This window comes from Haemorhous mexicanus, chromosome 13, assembly GCF_027477595.1.
Source record: "Haemorhous mexicanus isolate bHaeMex1 chromosome 13, bHaeMex1.pri, whole genome shotgun sequence".
Taxonomy (NCBI): domain Eukaryota; kingdom Metazoa; phylum Chordata; class Aves; order Passeriformes; family Fringillidae; genus Haemorhous; species Haemorhous mexicanus.
Genome location: NC_082353.1, coordinates 20,369,367 through 20,387,220, shown reverse-complemented (window position 1 = coordinate 20,387,220; position 17,854 = coordinate 20,369,367). Strand labels below are relative to the sequence as shown.

Genomic DNA, 17,854 nt, shown 5'->3' with positions numbered 1-17,854 from the left:
AGTTGGGTGGCTGAACAGGAGAGATCATCAGAGACCATCAAAACCAGCACAGCTACACCCTCCCAGTGCAACCTTCCCAACAATCCCTTCCTTCCCAAACCTTCTCTGTGCAGCAGGTGGCCAACAGCTTTCCAGACTCTCCATTGCACAAAAACCCCAGGAGCCCAAAGCAGCTTTGAAGACTTCTCTGGTTGCCTTCAGCTTCTCCCACATCTTGGTGTGGCCACTCAAGGGGCAGTGCAAGCCCAGCTGCAGTTTGTGGGGGAGATCCAAGGAAGAGAATTATCCCTGAGTGTGCAGTGGGGAGAAAAATCCCTTCTGGAGTCAGGCCAGGCAGGCATTTACTGTGGTAGCAGAGTTTTCAGACTGTCGTTAGCACATCCTATGCAGATAAAATATTGCTGCTACACTTACATCTAGTTTTAGCAAGAAGGACAATAAAATTCCAAGCTGCATAGAGAAATTTACTGCATTATGAATGTTGACTGAAATATTGCTCTTTCTACAACCTTACCAGGGGCTGGTGTGTGCACAGCCTTGTCCTCCTGGAACCTTTGGAATTAACTGCAGCCAGGACTGTCCATGCCACAACGGAGGGCACTGTGACCCCGTGACAGGAAAATGCCTGTGTACAGCTGGCTATATAGGAGACAGGTAAAAATCAACCCCCAAAGCCTTTCATTTTAACCATGGACTGTCAATGTTTATATCCCTTCTAGGACAATCTTCCTCCCTGAAAAATGGTGTTATGTCTCTATTGCTCCAATTAGGTTCATCCTTCTGAAGCACTTCAAGCAATATAAATGTGGCAATGTTATTACTTTTTATTGGCAATGCTCTCCATTTACAGGGGTTTTTAATATAACTTTTAAAATTTAATGGATTAAATTTAATTTAGATATTTACAGTGATAAATTTAATAGAGAGCATTACATGTTTACAAGATATGTAAATGAACTATCTTTATACAAATTAATATCCTCAAGAGTAAGCAATGCTGCAGTTTAATGTCTCCTTCATTCTTCTGTGCTGCTGTAGCACTGATCCATCTCAGCCACCAGCAAAAGGTGATAAATCCTCAAAATTTATAAACGAGAGCCTTCACCCATGAATCGATCAGAGCAGATGATAATATTGTTTTACCAAGGTGTCATGGATTCAGCAGAATGACTACACAGCAAAGTCAATGAGGGATTGCAGCACGTGCTGGCTTAGCCTGCAGCTAATCCTGGCTAACAAAGGTTGGGAAGTGCAGTTAAAGCAGCTCTCAGGCACACTTTGCATGGGACCTGTGGCACCAGGGTTTGCAGAGATGCACAGCTCACCAGTGGATGCTGTGCTAAAGCACTTTCTCCTCTATATTCCCTTTTTTATTAGCTCTATACTGACATATGCTACAATTCTATTTTTATGCAACAAAGCTCACTGGAGTTTCTCATCTCTGCCCTCACTGAACAATCAGCAGGTCGTGTGAGCACAAGCATCCTGCCCTCAGCCCTGTGGGAGGGTCAGAAGGCTGCTCCTCCCCATTACTCATGGAGCTTCCCTGTTTCCATTTTATGGACAGTTATAATTGGAGGGGCTCTGGAGTTTATGTCAGGATTTGCATGGGGTTGAATATGGAGGAAATACTAATTATTTCCAAGTAATTTAGAAGAGAAGGCACCAATGTGCCCCTCTTCCCCATTCTCCATCTGGAGACTGTTTCCAGACATGTGGTACCATATCATTCCTGGTTCTCTTTTTGTGGAGACTTTTCCACTGAAGGAGGCAGCTGTGCAGCCTGAGCCTTTATAGTGGGGACCCCACTTGAATCCCAAGCTGCTCCCAGTGCTGGCCATGCTGGGGGAGGCTGGCAGAGCCTCTCTTGCTCTCCTCATTTGGTTGTTGCCCACCCTGACGGATTCCTGGCTGTGGATGGATCAATCCAATCAAGTGTTGAAGCTGTTGGGAGCTCCCAGCCAGCAGCCTGCCTCCTGTTGGGGATGAGGGAAGGAGATGGGAAGAGGATTTTACTGCTGATTGGAAAAGAAGTGAGGGAAGGTCACATTCTGCATCCAGGCAAAACCCTTGGGAATGGCTCAGCTTCTCCATCCCAGAGCAGGCAAGTAAAAGAGGCTGAGAGGAGAGGCAGGAGAGCAGAAATGCAGGTGTGTGAAAGGATGAATGAGAACAGGATTTAAAAGGTAAACAGGCAGTTAGGAAAGCTCTGCTGCAGCAGGGTAAAACTGGATTAGCCTGGAAATTCCCACCTTTCCAACAGGTTCCTGGAAAATCAGAACATGCTCATCTCTCAGCCTTTAATCCCCCTTCCATAAGGGAGGGGAAACCTCGGGTCTGTTGTATCCAGCTGCAGTTCTGGTGCTCCTTGGGGCTGGGCAGCCCTGGTTTGTACTGGCTGTACTGGTTTGTTCTGAGCACACACCTGCCTCACCTGCCTGGGGGCCCACTGAGTTCCGTGCGGGACAAGGTCTTTAAAGAGTCTGAGTGGCTTTCCTTGGTTTTGTGTTCACACCACAGGGACAATGGGACAGACCAGGCAGCTCCAGCTTAGCTCAGAGTCTGTTTTACCCTCTGCATCTCCTGCAGCTGTTGCAGTGTCACAGCAAAAAGGAGAGGAGGAAAATCTGCTGCACAACAAAACACTGCCTGCTTTAACATTTTACAAGGCATTGAAAAAAAACTTAATAATGACAGATACTGTGAATAACAGCAATAAAGACATAAATACATTTTACCTACTATCATCTTAAAATTGTCAATAAGTACTATATAATGCTCCAGTTCATCATCATGTGCAGAAGATAATAACACACAGTTAGATAAATATCTGTGGAGATGAAATGGTCATAAAGGTCTGTGTGAGTGTAATTGCCACACTTTTGTTCCCTACCTGTTTTCCAAGAGTGGCAGTGCACTAAATCTCTAGGAAATTGGCAGCCCTGTTAATAACTGCAGGATGCTTTGTGTTCACTGAAATGACTGGATCTGCCATGGAAATGTGTGTTTTACAAACTGGAAAGGAATAATAGCAGAGGCACAGTTAGAAGCTGAGAATGGAGTGTTTCAGAATTGAGTGGCTCACAGGAAAAGCGAACATGCTGGTTTAGCTTTGTTTTCCATATTGCCCTTAAATCGAAAGATTGAATCTTAACAGAATAAATCTCACATTTATTAGAACTATATGGGCAGATTTACTCTCCTGTTGTGCTTGTGCTTGTATCTCTTATCTCCAGGTTAGTGCATTTTGGATGGCTTTTCATATTTGTGCTACATAAATGTGATCAGTCTTCCAAAACAAAGAGGACAGCCTAAAAACTTCACAGCATTATTCCTTAAAAAAAGAAAATTGTGGGTAAAAATGTAGGACCATGTACTAAGTTCATCTGTTAAGTATGCTGTCTTCTGTTTAATATTTTGTGAAATTGCTTCCATTAATTCTACAGGTGACAGCCATATTATCCTATCCCAACCCAAATAATTATGGTACATATTAAAGTTCAGTGGATATTATAATACGAATCTCCCCAGATAGGCAGAAAGCAATGTAAATTAAACAAGAAACATAACTAGGGCTTAGCAGCTCATTTTGTAATTTAATTGAACAATGTATCTGGTTGTTAATGGTGCTATGGACACATTAGATTGATATGTTGCAAAGGGAAGATGTTTAAGTAGAAAGCTAATTCCTGCTGTGATTATTCTCATGTTCCAGAGGAGTCATTATTAGTATTCTTTGTATAAAATTCATTAGCAGTAGCTGCTTGATCTCCAAATAAATAAGTTGGTTAAATTGTTAGTAGAAAAAGGCTAATTATGTAAATGGATTAGGCCGTCAATATTTCATTTCCAGATGCTTTTCTCCCTGCTAGGTAATGCTTCATCTTCTATAAATATAGAATGATACAGTGCACTATTGACTAAGAATTCACCCCGTGGAGCTCAGAGCTCTCCTGCTCACTCAGGGTCTGTGCTGCAGTGGGGACATGAGGAGCTTCATTGTTCCTCCTTGCATTTCATTTGCTGGGAGTGTTCCAGCCCCACTGTTCCCATTCTTTGCTGGCTCTTTCCTTTGCACCTGAACCCCCTGAGAGCAGCAGGACTCACACTCTCTGGTGCCTCTCCAGACTCTTTCCCTCTTTGTCCCAGACTCCTCTCACTTTGGGTCTCTGTGAACTCCTCAACTCAGATTTGCAACTAGCAGCTGTGTCGGTGCCTGCTGGAATTCAATCACCAGCCAGTCCCTTTGCTGTGTTCATTTATTTTTAGTAAAACGTGATAATCTGAAGCTGCAAAAGTAATGCCCTTCTTATATACTGCCTGTGTTCATTGCAGTTTTGCCTGGCTTGCATCACACATTAATCTTTTATTACTGATCATTATATTAACTCTCACCTGCCAGCTGTGAAATGACCTGCAGAAAGACATTTAACAATTGCCTCCATCCACTGAGTTTACAGTATACACTTTAATCAATGCTCAGGCTTAAATTAATGCTGATAGGCAATTTCCAATGCCTGGCATCCATGTGATAAGGGAATTGGGCTTTTCTGGGCTTCTTTTTCTGTTTTTATTAACTGAAAAGGCCTATCTGTATTTCACGGTGGATCATGTAAACTGTGGTACTGACTCATTGCAGAATTCTGAAACCACTGAATTATGTCAAGCACACAATCAATTGCTTTCTTCAGGACCTAAACTGAGCTTTTCCAAGTAGGAAATAATCTGAACTCTTAAATTGGTTGTGTAGGACAAGGAAACAGACTTTGTGGCAGGTCTCAGAACGTATCTAAGTAGGAAGATATTTTTAGGAGTGCATGGAAGGTGCAATTTAAAACAATCTGTGTAAAGTATTTGCAGGTTCCAATTTTATGTGCATCAAATATTAAAAACGTTGGCAAATTTTAAGAAGATTCTCCACTAAGGAGCATGAAAGTGATTTTTATGGAGATTTTATACTACTGAGCTACCCTGGAGTAGGAGAAGAAAAGCAAATTTAAGCTTTTAGTTACTCAGAACACACTCAAAACGCAAAGGGCTTTCATTTCTCCTCATTGGTATAAAACTGATGCAATGTCAACAAAGAGGGCAAATGAAACTAAAGCGTTGCTGGAGAACATTTTGCTCAGTATTGCTAAATACACTTTCCCTTTTATCCCTCCTCGTCACTGAGAGGGCCATTCAAGGGAGGTGCATGGTCCTCCTGTGATAAAGAGAAGTCAAACAGGTGAGGGGTTTAATAATAAAATCTTTTAGTGCCTATCAGTTTCTTACAATTGATGAACACAATTGTCAAGGTCCAGGAAAGGAGAATGCATTTTGTGAATGAAGGCAACACGAACTGATGCAAATTTAGCAGATATAATTGGGCACAGATGAGTGCAGTTTCCCTCAGCAGCAATTTGCACGCCCAAGGTACCCCATCACTGCAGTACCATCGGTTCGGTGTTACTTCAATAAATGAGCTGGGATTGCTCTGGTTGGTGTTTAGTTCATTAAAAAAGAGGTTCCTGTGTAGAACAATGTCCTGCTGAGATTGTGGGTGTAACTGGGTCCCATGTCCCGTGCCATGGCAGGTGCCAGGAGGAGTGTCCCATCGGCACCTACGGCTTCCAGTGCGCGCAGACCTGCGCCTGCCAGAACGGGGCCAAGTGCTACCACGTCAATGGGGCCTGCATCTGTGACCCTGGCTTCAAAGGCATCCACTGCCAGGAAAGAATGTGTCCTGAAGGGTTCTATGGCCTCAAGTGCAACAAGAGATGCCCCTGCAATATTACCAACACCCTCAGGTATGTACATCATGCAATATTCTAGTGCAGGGACTGGTACAATAAAAGCATTGGGAAAAAAATCCAGCTAACTACACCTGCTGTCCTTTTCTCTGTAGTTTTAAGTACAAACACAGAGAGTTTCTCTGGTTTGCAGAATTTTGATTTAAACAACCTCGGGTTTGCAACCATAAGCCTCAGTCCAGCCAGACACTAAGCATGGATCTATTTACAGTTCTGGTAACACCTGAAACAGCCTGACATACAGCTTTATCCTGTAAATCCTCTAGGCATAAGAACCACCAGATGATGCTCATATGTGTGGATAATAACCCAATGAAGTTTAAAAAATAGATATATATTTACTCAGATACATCACTTTCCCTCTTTTTTATGACATGGGTTTGCTTGTTAGATCTATAGACAGCAAGGGGACTTTCAACATGAAAGCTAATTTGCTTCAGCTGATGTCTCATGGCAAATTACCTTGTTGGAAACACTTGAGGCCGATGTATAAATAGACTGCAATCAATATCCCTGAGTCAGTCTGTGGAACTCTAACATGGTTGACATTGTCAAAATAGACTCCTCACGTGAGCCCATTTTTGTTCTTCGTTCTCTTTGTGTATGAGGACAATATTCAGGAAAATAAATATCAGGGAATTATACCTACAATGGAATGAGCCTCACTTAAAAGGTCAGAGTTTGATGTTTTATTCCCTTTTTTGCTTTTTTAAAGATCTGATTCTTGAGGTTCTCTTTACTCTGAGACAGAGCCACAAACAGACTTGAGCACTTTGAATTTACTTTTCCATTGCAGGCTTGAATAAGTTTTCCAAACCTTGAAAAGAAGGAAGAATTCAAGACTCTTCCCTATTATCCTCTTTGTTACCTTAAGTAGCTCCTTGCCTTGTTTACTGATTGCTGGAATTGCTCTTCAGAGAATCCTCACTCCCTGTCTTGCAGTAAAGGGAGCCTGGACAGCCAAACCCCCTGGCCTGAGCTGTCTGATGTTCTGGAGCCACATTTCCTCACCTGCCCAGTGCTGAGCCCTCAGCTCCCCCTGGATTCCCTCCTTTCTCTGCCCATTGCTGTTCAGCAGGCAGATCCAATTTAGGGCTGTGTAGGCTTCAGGGGGAGGTGGAGATAATTGATGCCCAGGCAAAAATGCCCTTGATAGACATTCTCCAATTTGGAACCAGACAGGTGGGGACCTGACTGTCCTGCTGATGCTGACAAACCCACCTTGCCATCTTGCTGCTCTTAAAATAAAAACACACTCAATTATGTATGCAGGAAATGGCACCTCATTTGTGTGCACACACAGACACACACACGCAAACACTTGAGGCAAATCTGTCTGTGCACTTGAGATAGACCCTATTTGTCTCAGTCTTGGAAATAAACAGGTGATTTTCCTTGTGAATTCAGCTGTGAGTGGTGAGGTTTTGCTTAACTGAAAGTCAGAGCTCACAATGGATTATTTAAAACTTGTAATTGGTGATACAACTCCTGTGCAGCAAGAGAGCTCCAGCACAATTGGGTTTGACAGCCAGGATCCAAAGGGTTTGAGGCTCCCAGGGAGCTCTGTACAAGAGTCTCCCATCGCTTCTGATTATGTTGTGTATCATGAAATCACTGCAAAAATACCATCCCTGAGGCAAGAACTGCACATTATACACAAAAGGTTAGTGCTGTGTTGTACTGAGGATGGGGGATGCCTCAGGAATTACTGCAGAGTGAGCTGAGGGATAAATTCCTACATGTCACATCACTGCAGCACCTGTGCTAAATCCAAGCTGAATTGCTCCTCAGTGTAAACTGTTCTTCAGGTGTACAGGAGGGTGAGAATATGCTCATGGTCAGCGGCTGACACTTGTGTCTTCACCCCTCCTGAGCCTGCAGAAACCTGTTTGTTTCTATAAAGGTAGAAATAGAGTGGAAGGACTGCAGGCCCCAGCAAAGCTGAGCTTGGCTGCAGTTTCTCAGCTCAATTAATTAAGAGACTTTTAGGTGGGGTAGGACTGTGGGTTGGAGGGTGAAAGAATTCACTGCTTTACTCAGAACTACCTGGGAGGTGCTCTGTGAGTTTGCCAGAGGATCTTTCCTGAAAGAACAGCCTTGCACCTTCCAGCTGTGAGAAAAGAAGAGGTCTCAGAGAGGTTTGAGAGAACACAGAAAGGAGGAGGATTGAGAGGATTGAATCCTCTCCCAGCTCTTTTCTGGGCATGTGGTCATTCCTACACACGCTGCCTGTGCCTGCTTGCTGTCTGATGGGAACATTTTATTCCTTCCCTCCCAGCACTGCTCCGTCAGCGTCCTTTGCAGCATCCTCTGCTGAGATGGAATCTCTGGTTCCTTAATAAATGAGTCTGGTCTCTCTGTTGATAAAATCTCCCTTTTTCCTACATCTTATCACTGCTGTTATGGAACAAAGAGATACCAGCAAGCTGTAGGTCAGTAAATATTCTTTCATTCATCCATGGGATTTCAGCTCTCCACTTTTCCACCAGCCCTGCAGAGTGCTGCCAATTGCTGAGCCAAGGAGCGTCAGAGTTGGTGGAAAATGACCTTTTCCAAAGGCACTCCAAATTCTGAACAAATCTTTGTGCTGATTGTTTAACCAGTCCCATACAGTGCACTTCTCTTCCCACCCACCTCTTCCCATTCTTCCCTGAGCATTTGTTCATATTGAAACTGGGCTATTCCAAAGTGACTCATTTACCCACAGCCATCTATTTTCCCCAGGAGCAGTTTAAGCTCTTGGCTACTTGTTGTGGTCCCCAAGTGTGGAGGATAATTATTAAACATCTGTAGGTGAAGGAAACTCCTGTCCCTGGATTTGTCTCATTTGATCTGGTTGTTGGAGATTTGACTGGAATGGAAAGTTCTGAGGGCTTTAAGGAGTAGCTGAGGAGGAACAGTAGGAAATACACAATCAGCTTTTCCATTTTCATAGATCTATCTATTTTAATGTCTGAAGAGATCAGAGTGATCATCTAGTCTAACCTCCAGCATGGTAATGACTGAAGGACACCATCCAATAATTTCTGCATCAAAGCACGCTGAAAGGCACTTTGTACAGGACTTTGAACAGCCCCACAATTAGGTGATTTAGAATGTGGTGGTGACTTGGACTGTCCTTCCACAGGAAAGGATACACCTGTAAAAAACTCCCCTCTGCAAAATGTGCATGTTGAGACAGCCTACAATAGCTGGAAGGGAATAATCCTGGCTTGTTCTTCTGTCAGGCAGGGAGGGAAATGAACAGCTGGAGTAGTCCTGGGCACCCTCCCTTCCTGAGCACTGGTGTGGAGCCAGCCTGGGGAACCATGTGCCCCTGGTAATGTCTTTCCCAGGTCAGAGATGTGAGAAGGAAGGAAGCCACTGGGACAAAGGCAAATGGAATGGGCGGATCTCCAGAGGCTCCAGTTACTGCCTCAACACCAGCAAGCTGGGGAGGACCAAACCCCATGGAGCTTCCATGAAGTTCTGCCTTGATCTGAGTCAATAATGTGCTGGACTGAAGGAGCAGCCCTGCAGCCTCACTGTGGCCACTGCTTTAGAGCAAGAGGCATTTTAGTAAAGGAGACTGGATGTAGTGTGGACACCATAAAACAGAAAATCCTGTAAAATAAGGATTAGGCTGCTGATAGCGAAAATGAGAAGTCTGGTGCTGCTGTATAAACGGAAAATCAGAAAATTCTGAAAAACTGGGAAGGTGTTGCTTTGGCTGAAAGATGTGTGGAGAACAAATTCAGAATTTGGAACAGACTGTGCTGTCTGTTATTTGCCTTGAGAAATTTACCTGCTTTCCTCAGATTTCCTCAAAATTAGATTCTTAAAAAATTTAAAAGGTCAAAAATGCCCTTATGCTTTTCAGTTCAGCTAATAATTTTTTTAAATAAATTTTTTATTGCTGTAAAGGTGGCTCAAAAGCCAGGAATTGCACAGTAGCTTTCAAAGTGCAGCAGGAGCCCTGGAACCCTTTCCTTGTCAGCCCTGATGTGTGTGTGGACAGCTCTGATCCACCTCTGCTTGGCCTGGAGCCACAGGAACACTTGGCTGCCTGTGTTCACTCCTGGTTTCTACTCTGCTTCTTCCTGCAATGCAGGAGAGTTGAAGAAATAAAAGTTGTCAAGATTCAATGCAAACTATGAAGGATAACACTGCCAAACTCTTTGAAGAGTGTGAGGTTCTCTCACTGCTCCCAGCAAGGGTTGGAAAACAGATGTTGGTGGGTTTGCCTTTGGGATCCTTTTGGAGCCCTCCCATTCTCTCAGCCATCCTTCAGTGATCCTTCTGCAGAGGAATTGTTCATTAATTTCAGTTTTTTGGGTGCTGGAGAAATGCCTCACATGCACTGTGACACCTGCTGGCAAAATGTTAGATGGACATGTGGCCTGGGAAGGTGCACTCAAAACAGGAGGGGAGGAATTATACAGATATTTATAAAAAATTCTAGCTGTATTGCCTATTCAAGCTTTATTCTGCCTCAAACATTTCAGCTTCAGTCCAAATAGCATTTAATTCATTGGGCAGTCTGGATACATGGGTGTTTGGATGGGTGATAGATGAATTTCCTGGCTCTGTTCTATATCCAGGTTCATAATTTGACCAGAATGTGGTTGTACAAAATGCCAGTAGAAGACAAACCTTCCTAACACACACACACACACACACACACACACTATTACTACATCATAAGCTGCAATATATTTAGTATGTAACTGTGCTCACTTTAATTAGGGGATAAGTTCATACAAACCAGAGAAAAAAAATTAATAGAAAAACTTAGTACTATTTAGTGATACCAGCTGCAGATCTTGAAATCGAGTTTCCAAAGGGAGAAAGAGATCATTTTAGAAATGGGGAAAATGAAGGCAGAAGAGTCAGTTAGGTGGGCAAGATTCCCTGGCAGGACTGGGAAGAGAACAGCTGCCTGGTGCAGTTTGGGAAAGCATCTAAATCTCAGCCCTCCTGAAGTTCACACTGCATCAGGCACCTGCATTGTCAAACAAGTGCTTTGGAGTTAGGAGAAAAACAAAACCCTGATCAGCTCAAACTGATAACAAAATTATCCTTCCTTCAGTGGGAAGATTATGTGGATGGAGGGACCCAAACATCTGCATCGGATTTTTCTGGCTCACAGTCCCATGAAATGTGGACAAAGCTTTGGTGGGTCAGAATCTGCCCTCAAACTTCTGCTGGCCTTTGTTTTGGAGTCCAAGTTCTCTGTCTCCAGTAGATTCTTCTGGAAAGCCAGTTTGGTTTTGATTCTTGTTTTAGTGCACATCAGGATGAGTTTTTGCCCGTAATACGTCGCCTGTATCCCGTGCAAAAAAGCTGCCCATGCTGATGGGGGAGCCAGCCTGAGAGTGAAAATTCTGCTGAATTGTCATAGTCTGGTTCAAACTGCCCTGGTCATATATTACCTTGGAAATCTTTAATTTACCCACCAGATGCAGTTCTCGTGGAAGCACATGATACATGTAGTAGTAGTAGTGGAAAGAGAGCAACACAAAATTCATCTCAAAATCCTTCTTTAATGTTGAATTTTCTGCTCCTATTAGGTAATGATTAATAGACACAGGGGGGAAACATGAGCTTTTGTGATTTTCATCTGAATGTTAAGAGGTGCTTTGTAAAATCCATAATTCCAGAGACTGCTTTGTCATGGATGGTAGTTTGTTATGCTGATGAATTGTTTTAATTAGTCAGTAAAACACTATTTATGATGAAACATTTGACACTTAGAAAATTTGATCCTTTTTAGTTGCAACACTATATGACCAACCTCTTCGAATAGAAATTGCCTGAAACATAGTTGGAAATTACATTTTATGAGGTTACCTTGAAAATTAACATATACAATATTAATTTTATAGGTGTAAAGAAACCCATTCAGTTCATGTCTACAGTCGTAAACTGAAACAATAAATAATCGTAAAGAAAAAGAAATTGTTTCTGGGATGTAAAAAAAACAGGAGACAGGCCCAGAGAGAGATGCCACCTTGCAGAAGTCTATTCTTGTTCTGAGAGTAAAGAAAACAAGATTTCTGGCAGTATTATTTCTCATCTCTCTCACTGAGGACTGCACAGTGCCATTACTGTGCAGTGCTGAGGTGCAGAGGCCACAGAGCATGGTGAGCTCTCAGGAGAAGCCTCACACTCCCAGCTGGCCTCAGATAACATCCCCCAGGAACCTCCATCCCTTCAAAGCAGGAGTTAACCCATCTCCAGCCTTCCTTCTCCTCTCCCTGCCCCAGCCTCCTGCTGTGGGAAGGTGGTGCCCAGAGGAAACCTCGAGAAGGAAAAATGCCCAAGAAAGATAAACAGTTTCAGGCAGTAGGAACAGAGGGGTGAGTGTTCCACCTAGGGATGCAGAAGGACCAGGCATTGTCCACTTTTTGGGGCTCGGTTCTCCTTTCTCCTTTTCTCTCCATGTGCTCTCACAACAGTGTGGAATTGACTGAATAGAAATGAAAGCCAGAGGATTAACGTTGTTCATTATGCAGCAAAAAGGAACTTGACTCATTTCCCTGCACAGCTGTGACAGTCCCAGGGCTCCTATTAACTCCTGTCCTGAGTAAATCCCAAGGCTTCAGGTGCTGATCAGTTCTGGTCACTCAGGCTGAATATTCCCAGCAAAACTCTTCTTCCAAGGAAAGTTTTCCCTTCCAAAGCACATTCCTTTCTACCTGTGCCTGCTGGAAAGTTGTGCTGAGGTGGCACTCACTTTTAAAACACAAATCACAGTGGGATGGGAGTGGATGGGATGGGATGGGATGGGATGGGATAGAATAGAATAGAATAGAATGGAATAGAATTAGAAATACTGTGCCCTTGAACTCAGGTTTATCTTCACAGCTCTCTTGATTGCCTTCCTCCACCCCCTGGAACTTCTCCTATCCCTGAACACCTTTAGCTGGCTGCATTACAGCCAAATAGTGCAGCACGTACCTGTATAATACTGGTAAGGATTAATGGTGTGGTTGATACCAGTAATCCAACTCACACTGATCTGAGAATGGAAATGCATAAACTTCAAGGTGTAAACTACCCAGTGCTGTGGCAATTCCCAGATGTTTGGAAATTCTTGGCTATTTAGCACCAGTTTCTCTGTTCACATCCCAAATTATACAGCTGCTCATATCCACCACTGTAGAGAGTTTCCAGGCTTGTCCTGCTCTTAGTGTGACATGTTCTGGGCTGTGTTTTTCCTTCCTGCCCACATCTCATTAACATCTGTCTCTTCATTAGTTGCCATCCTCTGTCTGGGGAGTGCAGCTGCAAGGCTGGCTGGGCTGGGCTCTACTGCAACGAGACGTGTCCCGTGGGCTACTACGGCGAGGGCTGCCAGGTGCCCTGTCCCTGCCACAACGGGGCCGACTGTGACAGCATCACTGGCAGCTGCATCTGCGCCCCAGGCTTCATGGTGAGTGGGGCTGGGCGTGGGGAGGGCTTTCAGAAAGTGCCTGCAAAAATCAAAGAGGGGTTTCATCTGATTTGCAATAATATTTGCATCAAAGCAGCCAAAGGTGGGTCATTTTCACCCATCCTGTGCTAAGTCCACATCGCTGTCCTTTGGGCAGTGTCAATCTGTGGCTGCTGGTTGTTTAGTTAACATCCCTGTTCTAACTTTATTACTGTTAGAAAGATAAAGATAAAGATAAAGATATGGTTTCCCATAGTATATTCTAAGTCAAGACATAACAAAAAAGGTGTCAGATTATTGTCTGCCTGGAAGAGCAGAGAAAGAATTCTCATGGCCATTCAGCATGTTCCTTGTCAGTCACACTGTGATTTTAATAGATGAAGATATTTTAAAATGTTACAAATGATAGTGCAATTTGTGTCTTTTCTGAGCCTGTGTGGCAGGTGTCTTTTACCGAGCCTCAGAAAGAGCTTCAGACATTCTGAGGTAAACAAGCATTGCATTTATAGTTGAGATGTAAAATGGCTGAAGAAACCAGCCAAGATGCAAACATCAAAACTTCAGAGTTAACCATTGCCAGGCTGCAGCAGAAAGTATTGGGACATGGATCCAGGTTTCCAATACTGCCAAGGCTGGGCAGAATGGAATTCTTGCCAATAAGTTCCCTGGTTATCTGTATATGAAACTCCTCCCATTCAGGAGCACACCACAGAGGAGAAATGCAGACTGTGTTTAGGAAACAATACTTCCTAAAGGAAAAAAAATACTTTAAAGAGAGAATTCCACCAACCTTCACAAAAAGTTGGCTTTCTCTGTCCTTCATTCTGCATGATCTGCCCCCACAGGCCTATCTATGTTTTCTATACTGTTATAACAATTATGAATTATAATTACTAAATTCACTAGAAATCAAGGCACAGGCTGCAGAGCTGGAACAGATCCTGGGGAGGTCCTGTATGAGATTAGTAGGTTGCCAAAGACTTTTTTGCCTCTCTACCTTCTAATTCCACACCTGAGCTTGTGATCCCCAACTGGCATCTACAGAGCTGTGCAATTGGAGTTATGGCTCAAAGACACTTTTGTTCTCTGCCTCGTGTCAGCAGCTGAACCTGAAAGTTGGAGCTTCCACTGATTTCCAGGGGTTGTCACAATGCCAGGTATTAACAGATTTATTTAGGTGTGAGAGGCTGGACTCAAAAGCATCTGTGCAAGATAATGGTACTTAGAGATGGGGCGGGGGAAAAGAAAAGGTCTTTGAGGTTTGATTCCCAACTCCACAAACAGAAAACAAGAATTTATCTTCTCTATACTATAGTTGATACACAAGTAGAGGAAGGATACAGGCAACAGCATGTTAGTAACAGCTAAAAAATAAAACGATGCCAAGATCCTCCTTCTTATTAGGAATGCTGTCCAAATTTGCAGCTCAAAAGCATTTAGGGACCCTTTACTGTACACATTTTAAAAAAGCATACCTTGTCCAATATACATTGCCCCAAGGCAACATTATGGGAGGCAGAAAGCCTGGGAAGTTCCTATTGCATTGCTTCAAAATAATACTTAATCTCATAATAAAGAGCTTTCTTGCATTGACATTTAAACAGCTTGGTTGTTGAGGATAGCTCTATAATCACTGAAGCATATTTAGGCATTAGTATCATTGCTCTCACATAATATACTATAATCTCTGGCAATTAGTCCATGAGGGGAAGTAAAGCCTTGAAATTGCTAATTTATTGCCTCTGAAGCATATTTGTCATTCGTGTGCATGCCAGATGAGCTGCAATGGCTCTTTCAAGTGCTGCAGAACACAGGCTGTGCAGAAAAGTTGCTGGGAACCTTCCCCTCCCACCCCAGGGCATTATCCTGCCAGGATGCTCCGGGCAGGGAGGAGAGAGCTGGAAAATGTTGTGGGGCCAGAACCAGGCTGGAAGTGCCTTATCCCAGTGACACACTCCAAACCAGGCTTTCCCTTCAGATATTCCTGCCTGGCTCTTGCTCAGGCAGCAGGGGAGCTTTGCCTGGGGGTCGAGCTTTGCCCTTGAATGGGGCGAGTCGGCGAGCGCCGGTTGGGGCTCAGGATGTGTCCTCTGGCAGAGCTGGCAGTGCAGTGCTGCTAATGCTGAGCTGGGCACAGCTAATTATTCACAAAAGCCAGAAACGAATCCCTCTTGCTTTTTCGAGTATGAGCCTTGGCTGAGGCAGTCACACGGGCAGGAATTTTGCCACGTAATTGTAAAGAATAAAACCGGGAGCAGCACCTTACATTTTACAGCAATGTTTGATCTACACGTGACCCTAGGGCAGAGCAGTCTGAGGGGCTGCTCAGGAAGGGGGAAAGGAAGGAAAAATGGTGGGAGATGGGATATAACTGCTGAATTTATCTGCAAAGGCAGAGGGGTTGGACCCACAGGACTTTGGGATTACTGGCTGCCTGGAAAATGCAGTGCCCAAGGAAGGACAGTGTTTTCCTGACAAAGCACTCCTCCTGCCCACTCCTCCAGCACAGATGGTGGGTTTTTAACTCACCCTGCCTGTGTCAGGGCAGCTGGGCTGGGTTTCAGGATGAATCATCTGCTCTCGCAGCCAAAACAGGGACATTTTGTTGGGATGCAGAACAAGCCATTAAAAACACAAAGCATCTGGTCACCTTTATTAAATGTATTAAGTGAAAAGGCAGCCATCCCATAGGCTGCCATGTACGTGAGCAGAGCACTTAATTGTTGGAAATTTAAGAAGATTCAAGTTGTGAAATAAAAATGTATATGGTAGCTTAAAGAAAATACATTATTTATTAGCTGTGACATTTCCAAAAATTAAAATGCACAAGCTAAATAGTGGTGAGCTTGCAGTTTAGGATAGAGTTTCAAAACATCTTCTGTCTTATTTTTTCTGTGGATGTTTTGGGTCGGACTCAGCAGTCATATTTGCATATATCTGGCTCCAAACCCAAATGACAAGCTGTTATTGGGTATCAGAGTATTTGTGTGAGGTGCTGCTGTGATCCCCTGGGGGGATGGCTCTGTGTTACCTCTGCAGGTTCTGAACCACTGTGCAGAACTGGGTGTGGATTTGACTGAGGGATCCACAGCCCAAACCAGGCAGTTCTTGGAGGCAGCACACAGGGCAATGAGAACAGGATAATGGTAGAGGAGACACAATAAAATCCCCCCCAAAATCACAGACCTACTCCCCAGTGCTCCACAGGCCTGTTGGGAATGTTTTGCTTCCTGCATCCCACTTATAAAGGAGGATAAAGGCTGTATCAGTTTAACTCAGATGATTGCAGGGAATCCTCATTACAAGTACACCAAGAGGACACTTCCCTCCAACTGGGACTTTTAACATATTTGAGGGTTTCCTCTTAGCACTGAAGTGATGAATTGCCAGAATGCTCTTCTGAAGAATGGTTTTGTAAAGCTCTTCTGCTGCCATCTCGTTTGTGACCAGAAGGAACCTGGCAGACACACACAGGGAGTACACAGATCAGCCCTAAAAAGCACCAGGGGAGAGTCTTGAATGGTAGAAATTGGATCCTCATTCCCATGTGGAAGTGGCTGCTGCTTGCAATAAATTATCTGGATGCAATTATGGGGATGGTGAGAGGGGTTATACTAACTTGTACCTCCCCCTCCTTTCAAATTCTGCTCCAACATGTTCTCCTATAAGTCCACTGAACTCAGGTGTGCAGGAGGGACATAAAAGAAAGTGGGACTTGCCATGTCCTCTCCCTCTTCTTTTGTTTTTGGTTCATTGAATTTTATTCCTGTAATTCAATAAACGTGGTGGAGAAGGCCAGAGGATATGAATTAAATATGACAGGAGACCACAGGAATCCTGACCTTGTGTCTCACAAGGAAATCTTGAAACCAACCCCCTGCACATACCTATCAGCATTTTAGCTGCTGAAATCATTAAAAATGCTATTTAGATACGAGTAACCTCACCTTCTCCACTGCACAGCTAATTGCAGCTTCCCTGAAAGCAGTGGCTATCTAGAGACCTCATCCCTTGCTATGCCTTTGTTTCTTTATGGATGCTTTGTTTTCTTCTTTTGAAAAATGGGTTTAACTTCAAATGCTTCCATTCTGTGTGTTGTGGCAAGGAGAGATGTAGTTAAAACATTCCTCAGCCCAAGACTCTCTGAGAAAACTTTTAACACTTCTCTGTGGAATGTGTGGTCAGCTTTTACTTCGAGGGGCACTTAGGTCTATATTTCACATCCAGATGACAGAACTTATATTACTTTAAAGAGTTCATCTATTTATGCTGCTATTTTTTGAAGACCTGTCTGCTTTTATTGAACCCTGCGTGCTGGCAAGCAGAGCAAGCACTTCATCACCAAAATGAAAGAATCCATTTTGACATTTCTCTATTTCTTCACTATATTGGTAGATCCCACACAAGCCAATCACATGCTGCAAAGGATGAAAACTGCAGCAGTGATCTCTTCCTAGAAAAGTTTTCAGCTTTTGGAATGGCTCTTGGATTCCCTAAAGCTTTCCAAGATTTATCCCAGTGCTGTGCATCTATAGCTATTTGCATCTTCTGTTTGCATTGTATCAAAATTGCATTTTAAAAGCACAATTAATGCCTTTCAAATATATCCTTATAGAGGTGTGTATGGATCTCTGGCTGGGCTCAGTGG

General features: G+C 43.6%; 1 protein-coding gene across 2 annotated transcripts in view; it reads left to right on the top strand.

Annotated features, from left to right (window-relative positions):
* The window catches only part of MEGF11 (multiple EGF like domains 11), a 194,554-nt gene that overhangs the window by 109,529 nt on the left and 67,171 nt on the right, over nt 1–17,854 (top strand). For both annotated transcript variants that reach the window (XM_059858705.1, XM_059858704.1), the window contains exons 6-8: nt 518–654; nt 5,577–5,789; nt 13,032–13,206. In XM_059858705.1, coding sequence (XP_059714688.1) covers nt 518–654; nt 5,577–5,789; nt 13,032–13,206 — 525 coding nt within the window. The remainder of the gene's footprint in view (nt 1–517; nt 655–5,576; nt 5,790–13,031; nt 13,207–17,854) is intronic.